General features: G+C 42.6%; 1 protein-coding gene across 2 annotated transcripts; it reads left to right on the top strand.

The window, feature by feature from the left end:
* The first annotated feature begins 1,242 nt into the window (after positions 1-1,242).
* On the top strand, positions 1,243-27,294 carry LOC135510327 (CD99 antigen-like protein 2). Of its 2 annotated transcripts, XM_064931164.1 has the most exons (9): positions 1,243-1,547; positions 10,234-10,296; positions 12,370-12,405; positions 14,318-14,392; positions 21,038-21,109; positions 21,418-21,462; positions 21,591-21,710; positions 21,892-21,957; positions 26,470-27,294. In XM_064931164.1, exons 1-9 carry the CDS (start codon positions 1,490-1,492, stop codon positions 26,529-26,531), a joined length of 597 nt encoding a protein of 198 aa, XP_064787236.1. In that variant the 5' UTR covers positions 1,243-1,489; the 3' UTR covers positions 26,532-27,294. The 2 variants fall into 2 exon arrangements, with proteins under 2 accessions (XP_064787236.1, XP_064787237.1); XM_064931165.1 differs by lacking the exon at positions 12,370-12,405.

Here is a 27,294-nt window from a genome sequence, read left to right as displayed (position 1 = left end):
TCCAAATGGACAATGACCCCAAGCATACTTCCAAAGTTGTGGCAAAATAGCTTAAGGACAACAACGTCAAGGTATTGGAGTGGCCATCACAAAGCCCTGACTTCAGTCCCATATAAAATGTGTGGGCACAACTGAAAAAGCGTGTGCGAGCGAGGAGGCTTACCAACCTGACTCAGTTACACCAGCTCTGTCAGGAGGAATGGGCCAAAATTCCGTCAACTTATTGTGGGAAGCTTGTGGAAGGCTACCCGAAACGTTTGACCTAAGTTAAACAATTTAAAGGCAATGCTACCAAATATTAATTGAGTGCATGTAAACTTCTGACCCACTGGGAATGTGATGAAAGAAAATAAAAGCTGAAATGAATAATTCTCTCTACTATTATTCTGAAATTTCACATTCTTAAAATAAAGTGGTGATCCCACCTGACCTAAAACAGGATATTGTTACTTGGATTAAATGTCAGGAATTGTGAAAAACTGAGTTTAAATGTATTTGGCTAAGGTGTAAACTTCCAACTTCAACTGTATTTCATTCTGATTTCAAGGTTGGTGGAATATGGCTACCTCTTGACTGAATAAGCTACAATAGGTCTGAAGGTCATCATGTCATTATGCATTACGACCTCATATGAACAACAGTCCTCTGAGGTTATCCCCTCCCCATCACCCGACGCCTCTGGTTAAACAGCTGTAGTATGTAGCTGTAGGGTAAGTGTAATGGGGTGGCAGGTAGCCTAGCGATTAAGAGCATTGGGACAATAACTGAAAGGTTGCTGGTTTGAATTCACGAGCCATCTAGGTGAAAAAAATCTGTCTATGTGCCCATGAGCAAGGCACTTGGCCCTAATTGCTCTTGATACCAGCGTCAGCTAAATGACTAAAATGTATATTGAACTTGTCCATCATGCATTGTATTACACCCTTTAAAGCATAGAGGCCAATATGGTAAAACCGTATTATTCATCATAGAGATTATGGAATGGGATATAACTATTAAAATCATCACCATTCTGTCTGCCTGTCTGCCTGCCTGCCTGTGTAATAGCTGTAGGCTAATGAAAGTTCAACATCATGCATTGTCTATTAGCCTTCACACCCTCACTAAATCACCACTCTGTCTGTCTGTCTGTTGTCTGCCTCTGTAAAAACGGAGAGGAACCGCCCTACACCGCCACTGTAATGTGATTCTCGCTGTACCTGCTGCGCCTACCGACCGCTCTCTCATTTCTCCACATGCGCACAGCGGCACTACTCTCATTCTCACTGCAGACTTTCCGTTCAGTTGCAGCCAACTGTTCGCCACTAAACAAATCTTTTTTCGGATCAAAATAGGCTTTCAAGAGGCTCAACGCCCAACAATTCGCCACATTGTAGCAAGCAGGCAGCGAGATAAGAAGATACATCGATTTATCGATACAGTGTAACGTTATTTTATCTCTCGCTTCAGAACCAGTCTCGATACAACTCCGGAACGACAAATCTCAAACATGAAGAAATGTTCGGCGTGGTCGCTCTTTCTAGTGGTTTCGCTGCTAACTGTGAAAGGTAAGCGGTTTGCCCAACCCCTCTCTCAATTCAATTCAAAGGCCTCTCTTTCTCTTTCTTCTTTGTTGCTGTTCACGCCATTGCCGAGTTCATCAGTTTTTTGTTTCCTCGGTCTATTGTGTGTGTTTTAGCGGTATTCCTTTATTCTACACCGAATAACGGTACACTTGCGGCAGCAAGCCGCTGCATCGATTACAATGGATACCTATTACGTCTACATAAAAACACGTCGCGATAATACATGTGTTTTAAGTTAACTACCGAACCCAGACATACCAATAAGTAGCCCACATGTGTCACGTTTGAACCTAGTCATATTGACCAGCCAGTCTGGTTGCGAACTGATCTACCACATGTTCGATTCCACAATTTAAATGGATCTCTTTCTATCACACATTTAGCCTACTGATGTGAATTCTAATGATACCAGACGAAACTTTATATATAGAAGTGTGGGACAAAAAAAAACGTTCTCCGAGAGGCTAATGTCTATGCAGTCCAGTCACATATCAGTGCAGGTAGATTATTTGTATATTTCAGCAGACGAGCGATTTTACAGTAGTGACTGCATCCATTTTCATACTTTCGTTCATAGTAGTCCTCCATGGGAATCGAACCCACAACCCTGGCATCGCAAGTGAGCTACCAACTGAGCCACACAGGAACAGACTATTAGGACATCATGGTAGCAGAGATACATCTTATGGCAGAGACAGATATTATAATAGTGATTTGATAAAGGATTGGTGTTATTTTGGGATTATATACATGTATTTTAAATGGGTAAAGTAATCTTTGTTTATCACAAATAATCAGCATGAATAAAAGAGATATGCAAATAAGCTAGACTGCTCATGATAATTGTCTCAAAATAATTTACAGCCTATGGTTTTAATTTGTTGTGGCTCACTTAGACTATACACATAAGATAGTATGGTTGTGATTGACTGAATGGTGAGATTATGAGGTTTGGTTCAGTGAGTCAAGTCTTTATTTCTTTCTCTTCAAAGGATCACTCTTCCGTTCTCTCTATCATGGCAAGCACAGGTTCAAACCTCCAGGGTGCCCGTTTCCTCCCGTCTCACACACACACCAAGCGTGTCATTGTAAGACAATGAGGACATGTTGAGTCCCTATTCTGTTATTCTGTTTTGTTCACATTATTACTCCTTCAATGACGTGAAAGCATGTTTAAAGTTCAGTCTGTCGGCCCTGACACCCCCCATAGATTAGTGCATACTTGGCAAATTTTAGCTGGAGGGGTTTGGATTTTGAGATGAGGGAATGGAGGAGAGAGGGATGGAAAGGGGGGAAGAGGGGATAGAGGGAGGATGAAAAGGAGGGGAGAGTGGGAGGAAAAGGACTGGGAGGAAAGGAGGGGGGAAAGGAGGAGAAGATAGGGTTGGAAAAGGAGGGGGGAGAGGAAAAGGAGGGGGGAGGGAGGAATAGAAAGGAGGGGAAGAGGGGGAGGAAAAGGAGGGGGAGAGAGGGATGAAAAGGAGGGTGAGGGGGGTTAAAGGCAGGTAAAGAAGGGGAGAGAGAGATTAAATGATGGGGAGGGAGAAAAAGGAGGGGAGAGGGCAGAAAAGGAGGGGGGAGGAGGGGAGAGAGGGATGGTAAAGGAAGGGGGGTGAGGGAGGGAAGAAGAGGGGTGAAGCCTCAGCTGCAGTCTTTTCTTTGGGAAAGGGGATGAGGGGGTGTGTGTGCAGCGTGCAAGCTTTTGGGTTATATTACACCCTGCCACACCCTTAATGAAGTGTAATGAGATCAGTCCCCGGTCATTGAACAGAGGAATGTGATTATTTATTCTCTTTGATGCACAGCAGCTGAGGATCCATGCAGGAGCCCTCTATACAGTCTCTATAGAGATGACTGTTCATATTGGGAATTCAATATTGACACGATGAGTTATATCTAGCTAATTTACTCCTTTGGTGTTGAAAGTAATGAGTTAAATGTAAGATCTATACACGTGGAAAAGGAAAACCTCACTCACTGGTGATCAGAAGTCACATGGTTGGTTCTGGGGCCATCATGTGACAGAGACAAAGGGCTGTTTCCCCTATATTCTGTAGGGGAGGGAAGGAGCGAAGATATGTGGGGACGGGCTGGGTGCATGGGGGAGGGCTGGGTGCATGGGGGAGGGCTGGGTGCATGGGGACGGGCTGGGTGCATGGGAACGGACTGGGTGCATGGGGGAGGGCTGGGTGCATGGGGACGGACTGGGTGCATGGGGACGGGCTGGGTGCGTGGGGGACTGGGGCTGGGGGGTGCGTGGGGAGGGCTGGGTGCGTGGGGGAGGGCTGGGTGCATGGGGGAGGGCTGGGTGCGTGGGGACGGGCTGGGTGCGTGGGGACGGGCTGGGTGCGTGGGGGAGGGCTGGGTGCGTGGGGACGGGCTGGGTGCGTGGGGGAGGGCTGGGTGCATGGGGAGGGCTGGGTGCGTGGGGACGGGCTGGGTGCGTGGGGGAGGGCTGGGTGCATGGGGGAGGGCTGGGTGCACGTGGGGGGGGAGGGCTGGGTGCACGGGGGAGGGCTGGGTGCACTGGGTGCGTGGGGGGACTGGGTGCATTGGGGAGGGCTGGGGGAGGGCTGGGTGCACGGGGGAGGGCTGGGTGCATGGGGGAGGGCTGCATAGCAATACCAGGCGAAATAAAGCAATAGTAATATCAATAATGATAGCAAACAGAATATCAATAGCTATAGTAATAACATTATAGTGAAGCTTCATTGACCAGGGTGTGGTGGTGGTGGCCCTGGCTGGCCTGCAACACCTTCACAACACAGCCATGTCTCACAGGGGGTTTGGACAGGACAGGAGTGTGTATCTCTGTGTGTGTGTGTGTGTGTGTGTACATGATCTAGCTTGTATGCTCGTGTGTGTGTGTGTGTGTGTGTGTGTGTGTGTGTGTGTGTGTGTGTGTGTGTGTGTGTGTGTGTGTTAGAAGGAGCTGTGACTAGGGGCTGCGGCTGTCATGACATTTCATCAGCTGGTGATTGTCAAGCAGATAACTGTCGGTCTCACGGTAATTAATCGTTAACATAAAGGCGTTTACCATCTCCTGGCTTCCACACAGCCACTGATGCAGATCTAAATCCATGTCATATAGCCTACATCTTCCCAATAAATACATGTAATATAGCCTACACCTTCCCAATAAATACATGTAATATAGCCTACACCATCCCAATAAATACATGTCATATAGCCTACACCATCCCAATAAATACATGTAATATAGCCTACACCTTCCCAATAAATCCATGTCATATAGCCTACACCATCCCAAAAAATCCATGTCATATAGCCTACACCTTCCCAATAAATCCATGTAATATAGCCTACACCTTCCCAATAAATACATGTAATATAGCCTACACCATCCCAATAAATACATGTAATATAGCCTACACCTTCCCAATAAATCCATGTCATATAGCCTACACCATCCCAATAAATCCATGTCATATAGCCTACACCTTCCCAATAAATCCATGTCATATAGCCTACACCATCCCAATAAATCCATGTAATATAGCCTACACCTTCCCAATAAATACATGTAATATAGCCTACACCTTCCCAATAAATCCATGTAATATAGCCTACACCATCCCAATAAATCCATGTCATATAGCCTACACCATCCCAATAAATCCATGTCATATAGCCTACACCATCCCAATAAATACATGTAATATAGCCTACACCATCCCAATAAATCCATTATCTATTTTAGACAGGTCTCAAGGAGAATGATAGGAAGAAAATGTAGTCTATTTCAGAATAACAGAGTAGCATACTGTGAGTTGTCCTTATGTCAGGTCCTGATCTGGCTATGCCATATGGCTGTGGGCTACACAAGTTCATTTAGCCGACCAGATTTGCTTAGAATTCCCAAGGCATTATTTTATAGTATGAAGAATACAATTGGACAAAGCTGAATAAAATAGAAAGGATATTTCCTCCAAAATGATTTAAGGGATTGATTTAAGAGAACTTATTTGTATTGCTTTTAATCTTTTAATCTTTTTAATGAATTTATCTTATTAACACTGTTCTAGCTAGATATTTGTGTAGGTAGCTATCAAGTAAACACAATGATATAGTGCACATTCGGCTATTCTGTGTTCAGTGTTTAACAAAGAGATAGGTACTCCTAAATGCTTAATTTAGAGTTATTAATGTAACTTTAGTCGTTCAATAAACGTTGGATTATATGTTTTGATGTTTAATACATTGTAAGGCTGCATGTTGAGACTAATGATGATTTGAAAAAAGTCTCTTGAAAGGCATGAGCTCTGCTTAGTGTTTTGAGCAGGCTTCACACTTCATCAGTCTCTCATTCACAATTTGACAAGCACTTCAGAATGCTTCATATTTCCCAGCGGCACCCCCTTTGTGCAGCCAAAATGCACGCCAAAAAATCCACGCCTTTTGCAGCCAGTGGCCATTGTGCCCTTCTCCCTGAGTGCTGCGGGCTCTGAAGCACCTCTTCAAGACTTGCGCTGTTTATGACTTCAAGCCTATCAACTCCCGAGATTAGGCTGGTGTAACCATTTCACATCGGTTATCTAGTTAGTGGGGTGCACGCTAATAGCGTTTCAAACGTTACTCGTTCTGAGACTTGGAGTAGTTGTTCGACTTTCTCTGCATGGGTAACGCTACTTCAAGTGTGGCTGTTGTCGATGTGTTCCTGGTTCGAGCCCAGGTAGGAGCGAGGAGAGGGACGGAAGCTATACTGTTACACTGGCAATACTAAAGTGCCTATATGAACATCCAATAGTCTAAGGTATATGAAATACAAATTGTATAGAGAAAAATCGTCCTATAATTCCGAAATAACTACAACCTAACACTTCTTACCTGGGAATATTGAATACTCATGTTAAAAGGAACCACCAGCTTTCATATGTTCTCATGTTCTGAGCAAGGAACTCAAACGTTAGCTTTCTTACATGGCACATATTGCACTTTTACTTCTCCAACACTTTGTTTTTGCATTATTTAAACCAAATTGAACATGTTTCATTATTTATTTAAGGCTAAACTTATTTTATTGAAGTATTATATTAAGTTAAAATAAGTGTTCATTCAGTATTGTTGTAATTGTCATTATATATATTTTTTAAATCGTCCGATACCAATCCGATATCGGCTTTTTTTTGGTCCTCCAATAATCGGTATCAGTGTTGAAAAATCATAATCAGTCGTCCTCTAGTTCTGACTATTTAGATGGGGGTCTGATACATGTCATTGTTCTGACTATTTAGATGGGGGGGTCTGATACATGTCATTGTTCTGACTATTTAGATGGGGGGGTCTGATACATGTCAATGTTCGGGGGTCTTGGGCGGCAGGGTAGCCTAGTGGTTAGAGTGTTGGACTAGTAACCGAAAGGTTGCAAGTTCGAATCCCCGAGCTGACAAGGTACAAATCTGTCGTTCTGCCCCTGAACAGGCAGTTAACCCACTGTTCCTAGGCCGTCATTGAAAATAAGAATTTGTTCTTAACTGACTTGCCTGGTAAAATAAAAAAAAAAATATATTAAATGTAATTGTTCTGACTATTTAGATGGGGGTCTGATACATGTCATTGTTCTGACTATTTAGTTGGGGGTCTGATACATGTCATTGTTCTGACTATTTAGTTGGGGGTCTGATACATGTCATTGTTCTGACTGATGGGGGACTGATACATGTCATTGTTCTGACTGATCCTCTAATCCTAAACAGGTGAAGGAGGATGCTAAACTGGCCTTAGATCAGTGTGTAGGTAATGAGGCTATGCAGGAGTTATCGACATAATGATAATGAGAGTATGCAGGTTTTATCTACATAATGATAATGAGAGTATGCAGGTTTTATCTACATAATGAGAGTATGCAGGTTTTATCTACATAATGATAATGAGAGTATGCAGGTTTTATCTACATAATGAGAGTATGCAGGTTTTATCTACATAATGAGAGTATGCAGGTTTTATCTACATAATGATAATGAGAGTATGCAGGTTTTATCTACATAATGAGAGTATGCAGGTTTTGTCTACATAATGAGAGTATGCAGGTTTTGTCTACATAATGAGAGTATGCAGGTTTTATCTACATAATGAGAGTATGCTGGTGGTATCTACATAATGAGAGTATGCTGGTTTTGTCTACATAATGAGAGTATGCAGGTTTTGTCTACATAATGAGAGTATGCAGGTGGTATCTACATAATGAGAGTATGCTGGTTTTGTCTACATAATGAGAGTATGCTGGTTTTGTCTACATAATGAGAGTATGCAGGTTTTGTCTACATAATGAGAGTATGCAGGTTTTGTCTACATAATGAGAGTATGCAGGTTTTGTCTACATAATGAAAGTATGCAGGTTTTGTCTACATAATGAGAGTATGCAGGTTGTCTACATAATGAGAGTATGCAGGTTTTGTCTACATAATGAGAGTATGCAGGATTTGTCTACATAATGAGAGTATGCAGGTTTTACAGTGCCTTGCGAAAGTATTCAGCCCCCTTGAACTTTGCGACCTTTTGCCACATTTCAGGCTTCAAACATAAAGATATAAAACTGTATTTTTTTGTGAAGAATCAACAACAAGTGGGACACAATCATGAAGTGGAACAACATTTATTGGATATTTCAAACTTTTTTAACAAATCAAAAACTGAAAAATTGGGGGTGCAAAATTATTCAGCCCCCTTAAGTTAATACTTTGTAGCGCCACCTTTTGCTGCGATTACAGCTGTAAGTCGCTTGGGGTATTTCTATCAGTTTTGCACATCGAGAGACTGACATTTTTTCCCATTCCTCCTTGCAAAACAGCTCAAGCTCAGTGAGGTTGGATGGAGAGCATTTGTGAACAGCAGTTTTCAGTTCTTTGACTTGGCCATTCTAACACCTGGATATGTTTATTTTTGAACCATTCCATTGTAGATTTTGACAAATCTCCATCCCAGTCTCAGGTCTTTTGCAGACTCCATCAGGTTTTCTTCCAGAATGGTCCTGTATTTGGCTCCATCCATCTTCCCATCAATTTTAACCATCTTCCCTGTCCCTGCTGAAGAAAAGCAGGCCCAAACCATGATGCTGCCACCACCATGTTTGACAGTGGGGATGGTGTGTTCATTGTGATGAGCTGTGTTGCTTTTACGCCAAACATAACATTTTGCATTGTTGCCAAAAAGTTCAATTTTGGTTTCATCTGACCAGAGCACCTTCTTCCACATGTTTGGTGTGTCTCCCAGGTGGCTTGTGGCAAACTTTAAACAACACTTTTTATGGATATCTTTAAGAAATGGCTTTCTTCTTGCCACTCTTCCATAAAGGCCAGATTTGTGCAATATACGACTGATTGTTGTCCTATGGACAGAGTCTCCCACCTCAGCTGTAGATCTCTGCAGTTCATCCAGAGTGATCATGGGCCTCTTGGCTGCATCTCTGATCAGTCTTCTCCTTGTATGAGCTGAAAGTTTAGAGGGACGGCCAGGTCTTGGTAGATTTGCAGTGGTCTGATACTCCTTCCATTTCAATATTATCGCTTGCACAGTTCTCCTTGGGATGTTTAAAGCTTGGGAAATATTTTTGTATCCAAATCCGGCTTTAAACTTCTTCACAACAGTATCTCGGACCTGCCTGGTGTGTTCCTTGTTCTTCATGATGCTCTCTGCGCTTTTAACGGACCTCTGAGACTATCACAGTGCAGGTGCATTTATACGGAGACTTGATTACACACAGGTGGATTGTATTTATCATCATTAGTCATTTAGGTCAACATTGGATCATTCAGAGATCCTCACTGAACTTCTGGAGAGAGTTTGCTGCACTGAAAGTAAAGGGGCTGAATAATTTTGCACGCCCAATTTTTCAGTTTTTGATTTGTTAAAAAAGTTTGAAATATCCAATAAATGTCGTTCCACTTCATGATTGTGTCCCACTTGTTGTTGATTCTTCACAAAAAAATAAAGTTTTATATCTTTATGTTTTGAAGCCTGAAATGTGGCAAAAGGTCGCAGAGTTCAAGGGGGCCGAATACTTTCGCAAGGCACTGTATCTACATAATGATAAGGCTGAATTATTTCATTGGAGGGTAAAACACCCCTTTTAGGTCTTTAGATTCATGATTATCACTAATTGTGAGGGGAAACTTGAAAAAGAGATGTGTTGCTGTATGGACACAATACCTCTTCTGTTCCATGTGTTTGAGGAATGCAAGGAGTCTTTGTTGCCAGCGAGATATGACAGAAACCACTGCATTCGTCACTACACTGGTACGTTGATCATGGAAAGGAATGAAGAAGGGTTGATTGGCAGCAGACCTATGGCTGTATGGTTCCATTGTGTCAGGCAAGCTCTGCTACAGCAGTTGACATGATTTCAAATAGTATTTGAACCCAGGTCTGGTTGACCGCACTGAAAATCGAAGAGCTGTGCATAACGTTACTGCACAGCTGTTTGATAAATGGATGCTCCATTAGTGTGTGTGTGTTCCAGATAGAATGGTAGTATGGAAGTAGATATAGCTGCATAATCTCGGATGGAGGTAAGAGAAATGTGGACTGACTAGAGCAAAGTTCCTGTCCTTTTCTCTGCACTGCATTGTGTAAAAACCCTCAACTCCTCCCTGTTTCTCTCCTCCCCCTGCCTCATTCCCTGTCTTCTTCTTGCCCTCCCTCTCTTCAGCTCTGTCCCAGAAGTCAGATGGCTTTGCCCTGTCTGATGCCTTGGATGACATCTCTTTAGCAAGTAAGTACAGAAAGACAGTCTGACTGTAAAATACACAATATTCATAGACTTCAGATTTACTACTGCAGTATCTACAATAGTCTGGATTCATGCTTTATGTCTATGAAATCATACATCACTACCAGCAATTCATGGTCGATGGATTCATGTACAGAGCCTTCAAATGGATTCACACCCATTTGATTTTTCCAAATTTCTACAGCCTGAATTTAAAATGGATTAAATTGCTTTTTTTTTTGTTACTGGTCTGCACGCAATAAATACCCTGTAATGTCAGTGGAATAGTTTTTTTTTTACATGAATGAAAAGTGGAAATGTCTTGAGTCAAGCCACATAAGTTGCATGGACTCACTCTGTCTGCAAATATAGTGTTTAACAGGATTTATGAATGACTACCTCATCTCTGTACCCCACACATACAATTATCTGTAAGGTCCCTCAGTCAAGCACTGACTTTCAAACATGTATGTAAATTATTAGTTTATTTTTTTTGTCTGTCTTTTCCATTAGGTTTCCGACCTCAGTAAGACGTTGGCTAATGTGTATCCCTAATAAATAAAACCTGTTGGTAGATGGGTAAAAACAAAAAAGCAGACATTGAACATCCCTTTGAGCGGGGTGAAGTTATTAATTCCACTTTGGATGGTGTATCAATACACCCAGTCACTACAAAGGCTGTAGCCTAAACAGTTAAAACACACACCCTATCCCCTCAGCCCTCAAATGAAGTGGACATTTCTGTTAACGTATCATGACGTCTGTCGATTATACACTTGCAGGGCAAGGAAGGATGGAAGGAATGATTTTTAAATGGACCACCCTTGGCCGGAAATTCGCCATTCGTTCATCCCGTGATGATTGTGTTTTCAGCCACCGGTAGCTTGTTTGTGCTTTATATGCACTAGAGTCAATTATGACTGCATGTCTACTTGTATTAATTGTATAATTATTCATGTACGCCTACTGTATGATAGCTAGCAAATTAATTAGCTAACTAACGTTAGCCTGCCTAGCTGGAACTTATGAAGAAGTAATTTTTATTTATTTCTACAATTTGCAAAAGAAACATATTTACTACATATTTTCATGTTTGTGCCATCATGTGCATTAGTAGCACAATTTCTAACTTATCTGCATTTGTTTTTACTTACACTTTTATGTTGACTAATCCATTGATGTTGTTTTTCGCTGACTTTTCTCAGCGGAGGTAAATTATGGGGAGTTTCAGGCCCCGGGGTGAACATAATTGAACACTCGTAAAACTGACTAAAAACGAGGGCTGAGGGGCTTACGTCGCAAACTTCCCTTGCTTGGCTAATCATTTGGACCGCCTGCCAAGATGGCGACGGGATTCCCACAAGGGCACAAGGCGAGGCTATGTGGACGAGGGTGTGTCTTTTTTTATGAGTTTAAACCGCAGCCAAAGATACAGGTGTCCTTCCTAACTCTCTTGCTGGAGAGGAAAGAAACCACTCAGGGATTTCACCATGAGGCCAATGGTGACTTTAAAACACTTACAGAGTTGAATGGTTCTGATAGGAGATAACTGAGTGTGGGTCAACAACATTGTAGTTACTCCACAATACTAACCTAATTGACAGAGTGAAAAGAAGGAAGCCTGTACAGAATACAAATATTCCAAAATATGCATCCTGATTACAATAAGGTGTTACAACAGGGGGAATACACTCTGAAGGCACTTGTATGTCATTATCTAACAATGTATATCTGGTCCCTGAGTTTGAAGTCTACTGACTACTAATTTAGGTACATTCTGACTGTTGATGTCGCTATATTCTGTATGACATTTTTCTAACAATACGTTTGTATGCGCTGGCTATGAAGTCGTTCATTTGCAACAAAAAAATCTAAATTGAGGTACCAATTGCTGATTGTAGCTTCAATGCACTGTCTGACTGCATGTTTTATATGAATTAATATCATCATTTTGACTGTGTATTGATGTAGCTACATTCTGTATGATGACGTTGTTCTTCTCTTCTATTCATCTCTAATCTTCTTCTGTTCTGTTCTTTTCTTGTTCTCCTCTCATTGCTTGTCTTCTCTCTGCAGCAGCCACCCCTAAACCAGTAGAAGGGACAGGGGCAGGTAAACGATCTCAGATTCACAGATCAGTCTGAATATAGACTTTCTCTGCTATTGATTATATCTGCCTGTGTTGTAGCAACTGTTACTATTAACCCGGCAGGTATTTAATCAGGTATTGACCACATGAAAGACTACTAATAAAGATGTAGTGTATTTACTATTATTGATTATATCTAAGGTTCTAACGTTAGTACAAGCCACAGGATGTTGGTAGCACCTTAAATGGGGAGGACGGGCTCATGGTAATGACTGGAGCGGAATAGGTGGAATGGTATCAGACACATGGTTTCCAGGTATTTGATGCCATTCCATTTGCTTGGTTCCTGACATTATTATGAGCCGTTCTCCCCTCAGCAGCCTCCACTGGTGCCTTGGATTTCCCCTTTTAACCAGCATAATTCAGAGACTGTGTATAGGCTTACTTTTTATTCTCTACTGTAGCTATGCTCTATAGGCCTACTTAGCACATGCTTAAGCACAAAGCTGGTAAATCATACTAATCTCCTAAGCAGGTATTAGGCATTGGCGCAGTGGTCTAAGGCATTGCATCTCAGTGCATCTAGAGGCATCACTACAGACCCTGGTTAGATTCCAGGCTGTATCACAACCGGCCGTGATTGGGTGTCCCATAGGGCGGCGCACAATTGGGCCAGCGTCGTCCGGGTTTGGCCGGAGTAGGCCGTCATTGTAAATAAGAATTTGTTCTTAACTTGATTGCCTAGTTAAATAAAGGTTAAATAAATAAAATGTTATGGCCTAGATTCAATCCGGACCGTGGCAGGGTGCTTGACATTTTAAAGGTCTCGGACAGTCATTCTGATTTCCATGTAAAATTGCCCATAATAATATCACAATATCACCCATAATATTTGTTTTGGATAGAAATGCTCAAAATCTGAGAAACTATCAGGAAGTTTTAAAAGACAGGCTGAGTGGGTGGGGAGTTTATATTAATTCATAGTATTTGATCTATGTCAATTTTATTTATACATTTCCTGTTTGACATGTCTCTTGTGATGCTGTTCACAGCAGTGCTGATTGATGTGTTGTTCCATGCTGGCTGAAGACCTAGCTAGCCAGTAACTAGCTAACACCAGACACAGATGAAGACCTAGCTAGACAGTAACTAGCTAACACCAGACACAGATGAAGACCTAGCTAGCCAGTAACTAGCTAACACCAGACACAGATGAAGACCTAGCTAGACAGTAACTAGCTAACACCAGACACAGATGAAGACCTAGCTGGCCAGTAACTAGCTAACACCAGACACAGATGAAGACCTAGCTAGCCAGTAACTAGCTAACACCAGACACAGATGAAGACCTAGCTAGCCAGTAACTAGCTAACACCAGACACAGATGAAGACCTAGCTAGACAGTAACTAGCTAACACCAGACACAGATGAAGACCTAGCTAGACAGTAACTAGCTAACACCAGACACAGATGAAGACCTAGCTAGTCAGTAACTAGCTAACACCAGACACATATGAAAGGGGAAACATACACTGAGTGTACAAAACATTAAGAACACCTTGCTAATATTGAGTTGGTTTTCTTGCTGGGAAACGTAACAATATAATAAAATATCATCCAATTTAATAAAAAACATTGACTGTTTGACTGTTCATGACCTTTTAAAAGGTAACTTCCGATTTTACCCCCAAACGCTGTCTCTTCGAATGCGGGAACATTATCTTTCAATCGCACTATAACGCGGATATTCCGTGGTCTGGATTGAATCTAACCCTGGTTTGACTGTACTGACCTCAGCTATTGTGATGACTTTCCTCATGTGCCATTGTGATAACTTTCCTCATGTGCCATTGTGATGACGTTCCTCATGTGCCATTGTGATGACGTTCCTCGTGCCATTGTGATGACGTTCCTCGTGTGCCGTCTTTGGAGAAGATGATGAGATCACCCCCACCAAGCCTCCTCCTAAAGCTCCAGCCACTAAGGCCCCGTCACACAAGCCCAAGCCACGTAAGATCACACACACCTCATAAGGGTCCTCCTAAAGCCACAGCCACCAAGGCTCGGCTCAAGCCCAAACCAGAGGACACATGAGGAAGAAACCACCATAACATACAGGATTTCTGATCAGACCCTTCACACTTAACAAGTGAATGGAAAAATGCCTACTTACTACAGTTATGTCTGCAACTATATACTACTTGCTACCATACTAAGACTGCTACTCTATAATACTACTAGCTACCATACTAAGACTGCTACTCTATAATACTACTAGCTAACATAGTTAGACTGCTACTATACACTACTACTAGCTAACATACTAAGACTGCTACTCTATAATACTACTAGCTACCATACTAAGACTGCTACTATACACTACTACTAGCTACCATACTAAGACTGCTACTATACACTACTACTAGCTACCATACTAAGACTGCTACTATACACTACTACTAGCTACCATACTAAGACTGCTACTATACACTACTACTAGCTACACTATAATACTACTAGCTACCATACTAAAACTGCTACACTATAATACTACTAGCTACCATACTAAAACTGCTACACTATAATACTACTAGCTACCATACTAAAACTGCTACACTATAATACTACTAGCTAACATACTACGACTGCTACTCTATAATACTACTAGCTAACATAGTAAGACTGCTACTCTATAATACTACTAGCTAACATAGTAAGACTGCTACTCTATAATACTACTAGCTAACATACTACGACTGCTACTCTATAATACTACTAGCTAACATACTACGACTGCTACTCTATAATACTACTAGCTACCATACTAAAACTGCTACACTATAATACTACTAGCTACCATACTACAACTGCTACACTATAATAATACTAGCTACATACTAAAACTGCTACACTATAATACTACTAGCTAACATACTACGACTGCTACTCTATAATACTACTAGCTAACATAGTAAGACTGCTACTCTATAATACTACTAGCTAACATAGTAAGACTGCTACTCTATAATACTACTAGCTACCATACTACAACTGCTACACTATAATAATACTAGCTACATACTAAAACTGCTACACTATAATACTACTAGCTAACATACTACGACTGCTACTCTATAATACTACTAGCTAACATACTACGACTGCTACTCTATAATACTACTTGCTACCATACTAAGACTGCTACTATACACTACTACTTGCTACCATAATAAGACTGCTACTATACACTACTACTAGCTACCATACTAAGACTGCTACTATACACTTCTACTAGCTACCATACTAAGACTGCTACTATACACTACTACTAGCTACCATACTAAGACTGCTACTATACACTACTACTAGCTACCATACTAAGACTGCTACTATACACTACTACTAGCTACCATACTAAGACTGCTACTATACACTACTACTAGCTACCATACTAAGACTGCTACTCTATAATACTACTAGCTACCATACTAAGACTGCTACTATACACTACTACTAGCTACCATACTAAGACTGCTACTATACACTACTACTAGCTACCATACTAAGACTGCTACTATACACTACTACTAGCTACCATACTAAGACTGCTACTATACACTACTACTAGCTACCATACTAAGACTGCTACTATACACTACTACTAGCTACCATACTATGACTGCTACTATATACTACTACTAGCTACCATACTATGACTGCTACTATACACTACTACTAGCTACCATACTAAGACTGCTACTATACACTACTATTAGCTACCATACTATGACTGCTACTATACACTACTACTAGCTACCATACTAAGACTGCTACTATACACTACTACTAGCTACCATACTATGACTGCTACTATACACTACTACTAGCTAACATACTATGACTGCTACTATACACTACTACTAGCTAACATACTATGACTGCTACTATACACTACTACTAGCTACCATACTATGACTGCTACTATACACTACTACTAGCTAACATACTATGACTGCTACTCTATAATACTACTAGCTACCATACTACAACTGCTACTCTATAATACTACTAGCTACCATACTAAGACTGCTACTCTATACTACTACTAGCTACCATACTAAGACTGCTACTATATACTACTACTAGCTACCATACTAAGACTGCTACTCTATAATACTACTAGCTAACATACTATGACTGCTACTATACACTACTACTAGCTACCATACTATGACTGCTACTATACACTACTACTAGCTACCATACTATGACTGCTACTATACACTACTACTAGCTACCATACTATGACTGCTACTCTACTAATCCAGCATTCATTTAGTCTCTCGTTTAGGAGAGGCTTTTACCTAAAGTGGCTCACAGGTCGGCTATAGAGACGGAAGGGGATGTACTTCGCAATAAAATGGCTACCGTAGACAGACCTAGTTTACAGTCAGTGCTTGTCAATAGATAATGATTATGTTAAATGCAGTCTGAGGATTGACTTGGATGGAACAGCCTTTTACCTAGTTGATGGTTAAACTATTTGACAACATAGTCTAGACGATGCTTAAGATGGATCACGACACGAACACCCTTTTGAGAACCACTGCTGTGCCACCATGGTTCCACCAACACATTGTATGTCTGTACCTCTTGTGTGAATCAAGTTGTCCCTTATTTGGTTGTTCAGTCTTGCCCTTGAAACATGTGTGTGTGTGTGTGTCACAAGCACCTCTACCACAGTGCTGTATGTGACTCCATTAACCCTACTAGAGCGATCACTACACTAACAGACCTGTACACAATTTGTAGTAACACTACTACTCTAGATATAAACCGAAGCGTGGAAGATCCACATTATACCTCAATTGAAATGTAAAAGTAATTTAAGATTGAGCCACCATCTGCAGCCTTTACTTTGAATGCAGTCACCGCGAACGCAGGAGCATTGCCTAATCGGAGTGAATCTAGCCTTAAGCCTAGCATTAAGCCTAGCCTGATTAAACCAGACTGAATGTTAACCAGGCTATACTAACCCCTGAGCACTCACTACACTAACAGATGAGTTCCAGGCTGATTTTGACTTTGGGCCCAGCCTTCGCCCTGACCTGCTCCCCCTCGCCACCAAGGGTCCCCATACCCCACCGAAGCCCCAGCCCGGTTGGTACTGCTCGCTTAACGAACAGACCTGGATTCAAATCATATTAGAAATGTTCAAGTTGAGCTTTTTCTGTAGCCTGCCTAGAGTGCCAGGAAAGCTCAATCAAGCACAGATGAAGTTTTTGAACTGATTTTGAGCAGTACTTGAGCACAGGTCTGTTAACGAACCATCCCCATTCCCCAATTAGAACCACCGTCCTGTTGTTGTCAAGTCTGGGTTGTGTCCCAAATGGCACCACTATTCCCTACGTAGTGCACTACTTTTGACCAGGGCCCATAGTGCACTACTTCCTACATACTACCCTATGTGGGTAATAGGGTGCCATTTCAGATGCTGCCTATCAATATCGATATATGCCCCCCCCCCCCCATCATGTAGTTGGTCACCCATCTGCGCTGCTGGTCAAAGGACTCGTGCTGGGTTGGAGTGACGTATTCCTCCTGTCAGAAGACAATGCTTATGTCCCTTCAATCTAAAACAGAGGTATAGAGTTTGGAAAACTCAGTTTGAGATTGTATCATTTTTATTGGTGGCCATTGTGACACCAGATGTTCCATGCATTAAAATTAGAAAGGAGATTAGAAGGTTAATGTCATGGAATGTTTAGAACCAACATGGAGGCTAGTTTGCCAAACTCTCTCTAATGTATGGCTTTGATCTAAACTAGCTTCCTTGTTCCTGGTATCTGCTTTCTCTCATGACCAATGATCTGATTGGACTGGACAGATGACAACTCCTATTGGTTATAATGGAGGAGATGAGGAAAGGAAGCTGGTGAAGATTATTGGGACACGGTCCACGTATAGACATTCACACACATTGTAGTGATATCTTGCCTGCGTCAACGACATCCTGTGTAGCATGCTATTGTAGACACTCTGTAGGTACACTCACCATGTTGTTTACATATTGTTGTCTTTGTTGCCACACATGTTGTGTCGTGTATGTATGCGTGGGTCGTGTTGTGTGTTTGCATCTCATTATCTCGGTTTGTTTTTTTAGCCACAGAATGCTGTCGTTTTCTTGAAGTCAACAAATGGGCAGTGTGACCTTTTGAATGACCTTTGGACATTCGGTATCTATTGAGTACAAAATAGAGTAGATGTGAGTGCTTCCTGGATGTCTTCCACACATTCTAGTTTTGGAGATGTTTTCTCGACTGTGTGGCTACTGGAAGCTGTGAAAGCAGTGACGTCTCATCTTCGTTTGTGTTCGTATTTGTCTGTATGTATGTATCTATGGATCTGTACAATGTGTGGAAAACTGATATTGTAGACCAGGGGTATTCAACTCTGACCCTACGAGGTTCGGAGCCTGCTGGTTTTCTGTTCTACCTGATCATTAATTGCACACACCTGGTGTCCCAGGTCTAAATCAGTCCCTGATAAGAGGGGAACAATGAAAACATTCATTGGAACTGGCTTAGAGGCCCAGAGTTGAGTTTGAGGGCTGTAGACATTAAGTTACCATGTATACATTAAGTTACCATGTATAGAATGTATCTCTTCACAGATGTTGTATATTGTGACTATGCTTTTTGGTTTTCCTCCTGGTTGAGACATGTTAGATATACTGTAGATAGATATACTGTGTATTAGGTTTGATAGTCTATACTACAGTCACAGTCGTAGAATGGTAATATTATATTAGGGTTTGATAGTCTGTATCCTATAGTCACAGTAGTAGAATGGTAATATTATATTAGGGTTTGATAGTCTTTATACTACAGTCGTATTATAGTATTTTGGTTTGTTAGTCTGTATATTGCAGTGGTAGTATGTTATTATCATAGTAACACTATATTAGCCAAGTATCAGAGGGTTGATGTGGTGTCATGTCTCGTCAGATAAAGGTATTGGAGGCGGAGGCAGGGGAGACAGAGCCCCCAACAACAGAGGAGGGAAGGGGGTAAGAACCCTGCCTGACCTACCCGACCTGACCCTAACCTACCTGGTCAACCTGGATAAACTAAACCATGCCTGTCTACTGGGCTGGGGACCAGCGTTCTGCTCTGTTCTTGGATAATACCTAGTTCTATTTAACAGCATCCCTCTTTTAATGTCCAATCTCTGTCCTTCTTTATATCACTCTATATTTGATCTGTGTGTAAATGTGTAGAATTGCAGGAAATAAGCTTTAAAAGAGAAATATTTTCAGCCTCATCTCAGCCTCATGGTGTACTGTGTGTGTACTGTGTGTGTACTGTGTGTGTACTGTGTGTGTGTACTGTGTGTGTGTACTGTGTGTGTACTGTGTGTGTGTACTGTGTGTGTACTGTGTGTGTACTGCGTGTGTACTGTGTGTGTGTACTGTGTGTGTACTGTGTGTGTACTGTGTGTGTACTGTGTGTGTACTGCGTGTGTACTGCGTGTGTACTGCGTGTGCACTGTGCACAAAGCATAGCTGATGGTCTATATCCTCACTCTATCCTGTTAATGTGGTGATAATATCTGACAACCATGATCCTTCTCTTTCTCCTTCCTGAATGACATCTGGAAACCCCGATCCTTCTCTTTCTCCTTCCTGAATGAACTCTGGAAACCCCGATCCTTCTCTTTCTCCTTCCTGAATGAACTCTGGAAACCCCGATCCTTCTCTTTCTCCTTCCTGAATGACATCTGGAAACCCCGATCCTTCTCTTTCTCCTTCCTGAATGAACTCTGGAAACCCCGATCCTTCTCTTTCTCCTTCCTGAATGACCTCTGGAAACCCCGATTCTTCTCTTTCTCCTTCCTGAATGACCTCTGGCAACCCTGATCCTTCTATTTCTCCTTCCTGAATGACCTCTGGAAACCCCGATCCTTCTCTTTCTCCTTCCTGAATGACCTCTGGCAACCCCGATCCTTCTCTTTCTCCTTCCTGAATGACATCTGGCAACCCCGATCCTTCTCTTTCTCCTTCCTGAATGACATCTGGCAACCTCGATCCTTCTCTTTCTCCTTCCTAAATGACATCTGGCAACCTCGATCCTTCTCTTTCTCCTTCCTGAATGACATCTGGCAACCCCGATCCTTCTCTTTCTCCTTCCTGAATGACATCTGGCAACCCCGATCCTTCTCTTTCTCCTTATTACATCTTTACACTAGAAGACCAGTGCTTGTCCTCGATATACTGTGACTGACTCCCTCGTCTACTGAACTTTCTCCTCTTTCTGGAGACCCTACTTTGGGGATGTTGGCTGTGTTTGAGCGGGGGCCGTCCCTGGCTTGGAGCCTGTCAAGTTAGGGTTGGGGACGTTGGCTGTGTTTGAGCGGGGGCCGTCCCTGGCTTGGAGCCTGGCAGGTTGGGGACGTTGGCTGTGTTTGAGCGGGGGCCGTCCCTGGCTTGGAGCCTGGCAGGTTGGGGACGTTGGCTGTGTTTGAGCGGGGGCCGTCCCTGGCTTGGAGCCTGGCAGGTTGGGGACGTTGGCTGTGTTTGAGCGGGGGCCGTCCCTGGCTTGGAGCCTGGTGTGTCAGGTTAGGGTTGCCAGTTAATGCTGATTCTATATCCCTTAGGTGGATCTTTCTCAGATGATGATCTGCTTGACGTTGGGAAAAACGACCCCTACAACCCTGACAAAGGCAAAGGTAATGGATGATCTTAAAAAGGGGAAATTATTAGGTAAACAAACATAATAAAAGGGCGTGAGAACAGTCTTCTGAGTTCAGACCTTTACCATTGCTTGTTTTTTTTAAATGAAGATACTCACTCTGTTTAAATCCTACTTAAAGGTAAATGTCTTGTTTTAGTTGGACAAATATGTAAAAAGTGTTTACATCTGGGTAGGTAGTTCATATTTTCAATCAGGACACAGGGACCTTTATTAAATGCATTTACATTGATTGCACATTATAATAGAATGTAACTGACGAGCTGACATGCATCATTATTGTAGGTGGACATGGTGGAGGCCAGTCTGCCGCCGATGACAACAACCTTGGTATGACAACGACAACAATATTTTTATGAAACAACAGGTTATGCATGGCAAAGGTCTGTGTCTAATATTGATTATTGGCTATCAATTATTGACTATTGATTACACCTCTGTGTTCCTCTGTGCTCCAGACACCATGGCTGAGACCGGAACCATCGCCGGGATCATCAGTGCCATTGGCTTGGCGCTGGTCGGCGCGGTCACCAGCTACGTCTCCTACCAGAAGAAGAAGCTCTGCTTCAGCATACAGCGTAAGAAGCCAGATGGGGTTGACGTAATCTGTGATCTAGATCTTGTGGTATAATGTGGATATATGATTCTATATAGTTTTGATAACAGTGTAATGATTACCTGGGATTACAGTAATCTATAGTCAGATAATCGTATCTAGATACATTCTCAGATTTACCAGACTGCTGTGTCCTGTTACAGAGAGCCTAAATGCAGACCTGGTGAAGACTGATAACCCAGATGCTGTGGTGGCCACAGAACCACAAGGTAACCACCAAACCACCCATACAGGTCCTACAGTGCCTTGCAAAAGTATTCGGCCCCCTTGAACTTTGCGACCTTTTGCCACATTTCAGGCTTCAAACATAAAGATATAAAACTGTATTTTTTTGTGAAGAATCAACAAGTGGGACACAATCATGAAGTGGAACGACATTTATTGGATATTTCAAACTTTTTTAACAAATCAAAAACAGAAAAATTGGGCGTGCAAAATTATTCAGCCCCTATTCAGCCCCTTTACTTTCAGTGCAGCAAACTGTGAGGATCTCTGAATGATCCAATGTTGACCTAAATGACTAATGATGATAAATACAATCCACCTGTGTATAATCAAGTCTCCGTAGAAATGCACCTGCACTGTGATAGTCTCAGAGGTCCGTTAAGCGCAGAGAGCATCATGAAGAACAAGGAACACATCAGGCAGGTCCGAGATACTGTTGTGAAGAAGTTTAAAGCCGGATTTGGATACAAAAATATTTCCCAAGCTTTAAACATCCCAAGGAGCACTGTGCAAGCGATAATATTGAAATGGAAGGAGTATCAGACCACTGCAAATCTACCAAGACCTGGCCGTCCCTCTAAACTTTCAGCTCATACAAGGAGAAGACTGATCAGAGATGCAGCCAAGAGGCCCATGATCACTCTGGATGAACTGCAGAGATCTACAGCTGAGGTGGGAGACTCTGTCCATAGGACAACAATCAGTCGTATATTGCACAAATCTGGCCTTTATGGATGAGTGGCAAGAAGAAAGCCATTTCTTAAAGATATCCATAAAAAGTATTGTTTAAAGTTTGCCACAAGCCACCTGGGAGACACACCAAACATGTGGAAGAAGGTGCTCTGGTCAGATGAAACCAAAATTGAACTTTTTGGCAACAATGCAAAACGTTATGTTTGGCGTAAAAGGAACACAGCTCATCACCCTGAACACACCATCCCCACTGTCAAACATGGTGGTAGCAGCATCATGGTTTGGGCCTGCTTTTCTTCAGCAGGGACAGGGAAGATGGTTAAAATTGATGGGAAGATGGATGGAGCCAAATACAGGACCATTCTGGAAGAAAACCTGATGGAGTCTGCAAAAGACCTGAGACTGGGACGGAGATTTATCTTCCAACAAGACAATGATCCAAAACATAAAGCAAAATCTACAATGGAATGGTTCAAAAATAAACATATCCAGGTGTTAGAATGGCCAAGTCAAAGTCCAGACCTGAATCCAATCGAGAATCTGCTGTTCACAAATGCTCTCCATCCAAACTCACTGAGCTCGAGCTGTTTTGCAAGGAGGAATGGGAAAAAATGAAGAAAAAAATCCACTTCATGATTGTGTCCCAATTGTTGTTGAATCTTCACAAAAACGTACAGTTTTATATCTTTATGTTTGAAGCCTGAAATGTGGCAAAAGGTCACAAAGTTCAAGGGGGCCGAATACTTTTGCAAGGCACTGTATCTCCAGTGAATTTGGAAAGTATTCAGACCCCTTGACTTTTTCCACATTTTGTTACGTTACAGCTTTATTCTAAAATGGATTCAATAGTTTTTCCACTCTCACTAATCTACACACAATAACCCATAATGGCAAAGCAAAAATAGTTTTGGGGGAATTTTTGCAAATGTATAATTTCTTTTGTTTGTTGAAATATCACATTTACATAAGTATTCAGACCCTTTACTCAGTACTTAGTTGAAGCACCTTTGGCAGTGATTACAGCCTCAAGTCTTCTTGGGTATAACACTACAAGCTTGGCACACCTGTATTTAGGGACTTTCTCCCATTCTTCTCTGCAGATCGTCTCAAACTCTGTCAGGTTGGATGGGGAGCGTCACTATACAGCCATTTTCAGGTCTCTCCAGAGATGTTTGATCAGGTTCAAGTCCGGGCTCTGGCTGGGCCACTCAAAGACATTTAGAGACTTGTCCTGAAGCCACTCCTGCGTTGTCTTGGCTGTGTGCTTAGGATAGTTGTCCTGTTGAAAGGTGAACCTTCAACCCAGTCTGAGATCTTGAGCAACTTTTCATCAAGGATCTCACTGTACATTGCTCCGTTCATCTTTCCTTCGATCCTGACTAGTCTCCCAGTCCCTGCATCTGAAAAACATCCCCACAGCATGATGCTGCCACCACCATGCTTCACCATAGGGATGGTGACAGGTTTCCTCCAGACAACGTTTTGCATTCAGGCCGAATAGTTCAGTCTTGGTTTCATTTGACCAGAAAATCTTGTTTCTCATGGTCTGAGAGTCCTTTAGGTGCCTTTTGGCAAACTCCAAGCAGGCTGTCATGTGCCTTTTACTGAGGAATGGCTTCCATCTGGCAGCTCTATCATAAAGGCCTGATTATTGGAGTGCTGCAGACATGGTTGTCCTTCTGGAAGGTTCTCCCATCTCCACAGAGGAACTCTGGAGCTCTGTCAGAGTGACCATTGAATTCTTGGTCACCTCCGACCAAGGCCCTTCTCCCTTGATTGTTCAGTTTGGCTGGGCGGCCAGCTCTAGGAAGAGTCTTGGTCGAGGCCACTGTGTTCTTGGGGGCCTTCAATGCTGGATGAATGTTTGTGTACCCTTCCCCAGATCTATTCCTCAACACAATCCTGTCTCGGAGCTCTACGGACAATTCCTTCGACCGTGGTTTTTGCTCTGACATGCACTGTCAACTGTGGGACCTTATACAGACGGGTGTGTGCCTTTCCAAATCATGTCCAATCAATTGAATTTACCACAGGTGGACTCCAAGTTGTAGAAACATCTCAAGGATGATCAATGGAAACAGGATGCACCTGAGCTCAATGTGGCGTCTCATAGCAAAGGTTCTGAATAGTTATTCACATAAGGTATTTCTGTTTTCATTTGCAAACATTTAAAAAAAACTGTTTTCGCTTTTTCATTATGGGGTATTTTGTGTAGATTGAGTAAAAACATTTATTTCATCCATTTTAGAACAAGGCTGTAACGTAACAATGTGTAAAAAGGGAAGGGTCTGCTATCCTATCTGTGTGAGATTCAGATGATGAAGTAATTTGTTTGATCTGTTTGGATGAAGATTAATGTAGAGAAAGGTCTGTTCTCTGCTGCATTGATGATACTGCAGTGTTGTTGGAGTGAAATATGAAATATTAATATCTGTCAGGGAAAGAGAGAGGGGGAGAGAGAAGGAGAGAGGAGGGAGAAGAGAGGGAGGGAATGGGATCGATGAGAGGTGAGAGGAAGAGGGGGGGAGGGAAGAGCAGGATGGAGTGGGAGAAAGAGAAGAGGGAGGGAGAAGGTGCGGGAAGAAAGGAAGTGGGAGAGGAGAGGGGGAGGAACTAATGTTTGGTGAAGAAAAGAGGAAAAGTCGTCTCCACGACCAACACCTCTCTCCTCATGGAAAAGTCGTCTCCACGACCAACACCTCTCTCCTCATGGAAAAGTCGTCAACACGACCAACACCTATCTCCTCATGGAAAAGTCGTCTCCACGACCAACACCTCTCTCCTCATGGAAAAGTCGTCTCCACGACCAACACCTCTCTCCTCATGGAAAAGTCGTCTCCACGACCAACACCTCTCTCCTCATGGAAAAGTAGTCTCCACGACCAACACCTCTCTCCTCATGGAAAAGTTGTCTCCACGACCAACACCTCTCTCCTCATGGAAAAGTTGTCTCCACGACCAACACCTCTCTCCTCATGGAAAAGTAGTCTCCACGACCAACACCTCTCTCCTCATGGAAAAGTCGTCTCCACGACCAACACCTCTCTCCTCATGGAAAAGTCGTCTCCACGACCAACACCTCTCTCCTCATGGAAAAGTCGTCTCCACGACCAACACCTCTCTCCTCATGGAAAAGTCGTCTCCACGACCAACACCTCTCTCCTCATGGAAAAGTCGTTTCCACGACCAACACCTCTCTCCTCATGGAAAAGTCGTCTCCACGACCAACACCTCTCTCCTCATGGAAAAGTCGTTTCCACGACCAACACCTCTCTCCTCATGGAAAAGTCGTTTCCACGACCAACACCTCTCCCCATGGAAAAGTCGTTTCCACGACCAACACCTCTCTCCTCATGGAAAAGTCGTTTCCACGACCAACACCTCTCTCCTCATGGAAAAGTCGTTTCCACGACCAACACCTCTCTCCTCATGGAAAAGTCGTTTCCACGACCAACACCTCTCTCCTCATGGAAAAGTCGTTTCCACGACCAACACCTCTCTCCTCATGGAAAAGTCGTTTCCACGACCAACACCTCTCTCCTCATGGAAAAGTCGTCTCCACTTTGTGGCTATGTTTACCCTTTTGAACTTTACTTCAAATGAAGTAGATTTGATTAGAGTAGATGAAATTCCCTTCCATTGAAAATTGTCATAAGGCTGATTCTAGTTGTAAAAGGTTTATGAAGGCATTATTAAGCTTTAGAAGTTGCAGTTTGTTGAAAGTGTGATCAGGTTTATTACCGTCAGTTTAATCTCTCTCTCTCCTCTCCTCTCCTCTCCTCTCCTCTCCTCTCTGTCTCTAGTTCAACAGACTCTTCTGGAGCCCCCCAACGCTGAGCCTCCTAGTCAGGATAACACTGTCTAATATCCCACCCGTTCGTCCGGCCTCGTCCCCCAACCTACACACACACCTGCACACACACGAAGAGGGTGTGACAACACACACTTACACTCCCTCACATTGGGGAATATCCCCCCCCCCACCTCATACGCCAACACACACTCACCACTTTTGAAGGATAGTTCCATCCCCGTTATACCGTAAGAATTGTAGATAGATGGTGATCAGCAAACTCTGTCTGAAATGTAGAGTTCCACGTCATTCTAGAATCTTAATGTCATTCTAGAGTGGGAATGGTATTGTGACATCACTATGGTTCGCCGACCTCTGTAGACCTACCCCCGCCACACTGTGTGTACATATCATTTAATTTATTTTAACTGTTTTAAACGCCACTAATATGCCTGTTTACAATTTGATTATGAAGGAATGGTAGCCTAATCCTAGATCAGTTTTTATTTGACAATGATTGTCAGAGGATTTGCTATACTTAAGCACATACAGATACTGGACCAGGCTTTCATCTTGGTATTTCCTGAAAGATAGTATGGTACATAGTATAACCCACATACTTTCCCCCTAACTCTGTTATCCAATCAAAAATCTTAACCAAATAATGACTCCCCCATTCCCCCCTAGTACATATAGCCCCCTCATTCCCCCCTAGTACATAAAGCCCCCTCATTCCCCCCTAGTACATATAGCCCCCTCATTCCCCCCTAGTACATATAGCCCCCTCATTCCCCCTAGTACATATAGCCCCCTCATTCCCCCTAGTACATATAAC

Source organism: Oncorhynchus masou, chromosome 23, assembly GCF_036934945.1.
Source record: "Oncorhynchus masou masou isolate Uvic2021 chromosome 23, UVic_Omas_1.1, whole genome shotgun sequence".
NCBI lineage: Eukaryota > Metazoa > Chordata > Actinopteri > Salmoniformes > Salmonidae > Oncorhynchus > Oncorhynchus masou.
Note: the sequence above shows the minus strand (reverse complement) of the source record. Positions and strands in the feature narration are given on the sequence as shown.

Excerpts from the sequence above, each read along its gene's own strand:
- LOC135510327 (XM_064931164.1), top strand. The coding sequence starts at position 1,490 with ATGAAGAAATGTTCGGCGTGGTCGCTCTTTCTAGTGGTTTCGCTGCTA. Across the intron at positions 21,110-21,417 it reads CAACCCTGACAAAGGCAAAG|GTGGACATGGTGGAGGCCAG; the intron begins GTAATGGATGAT and ends TCATTATTGTAG. Across the intron at positions 21,958-26,469 it reads GGTGGCCACAGAACCACAAG|TTCAACAGACTCTTCTGGAG; the intron begins GTAACCACCAAA and ends CTCTGTCTCTAG.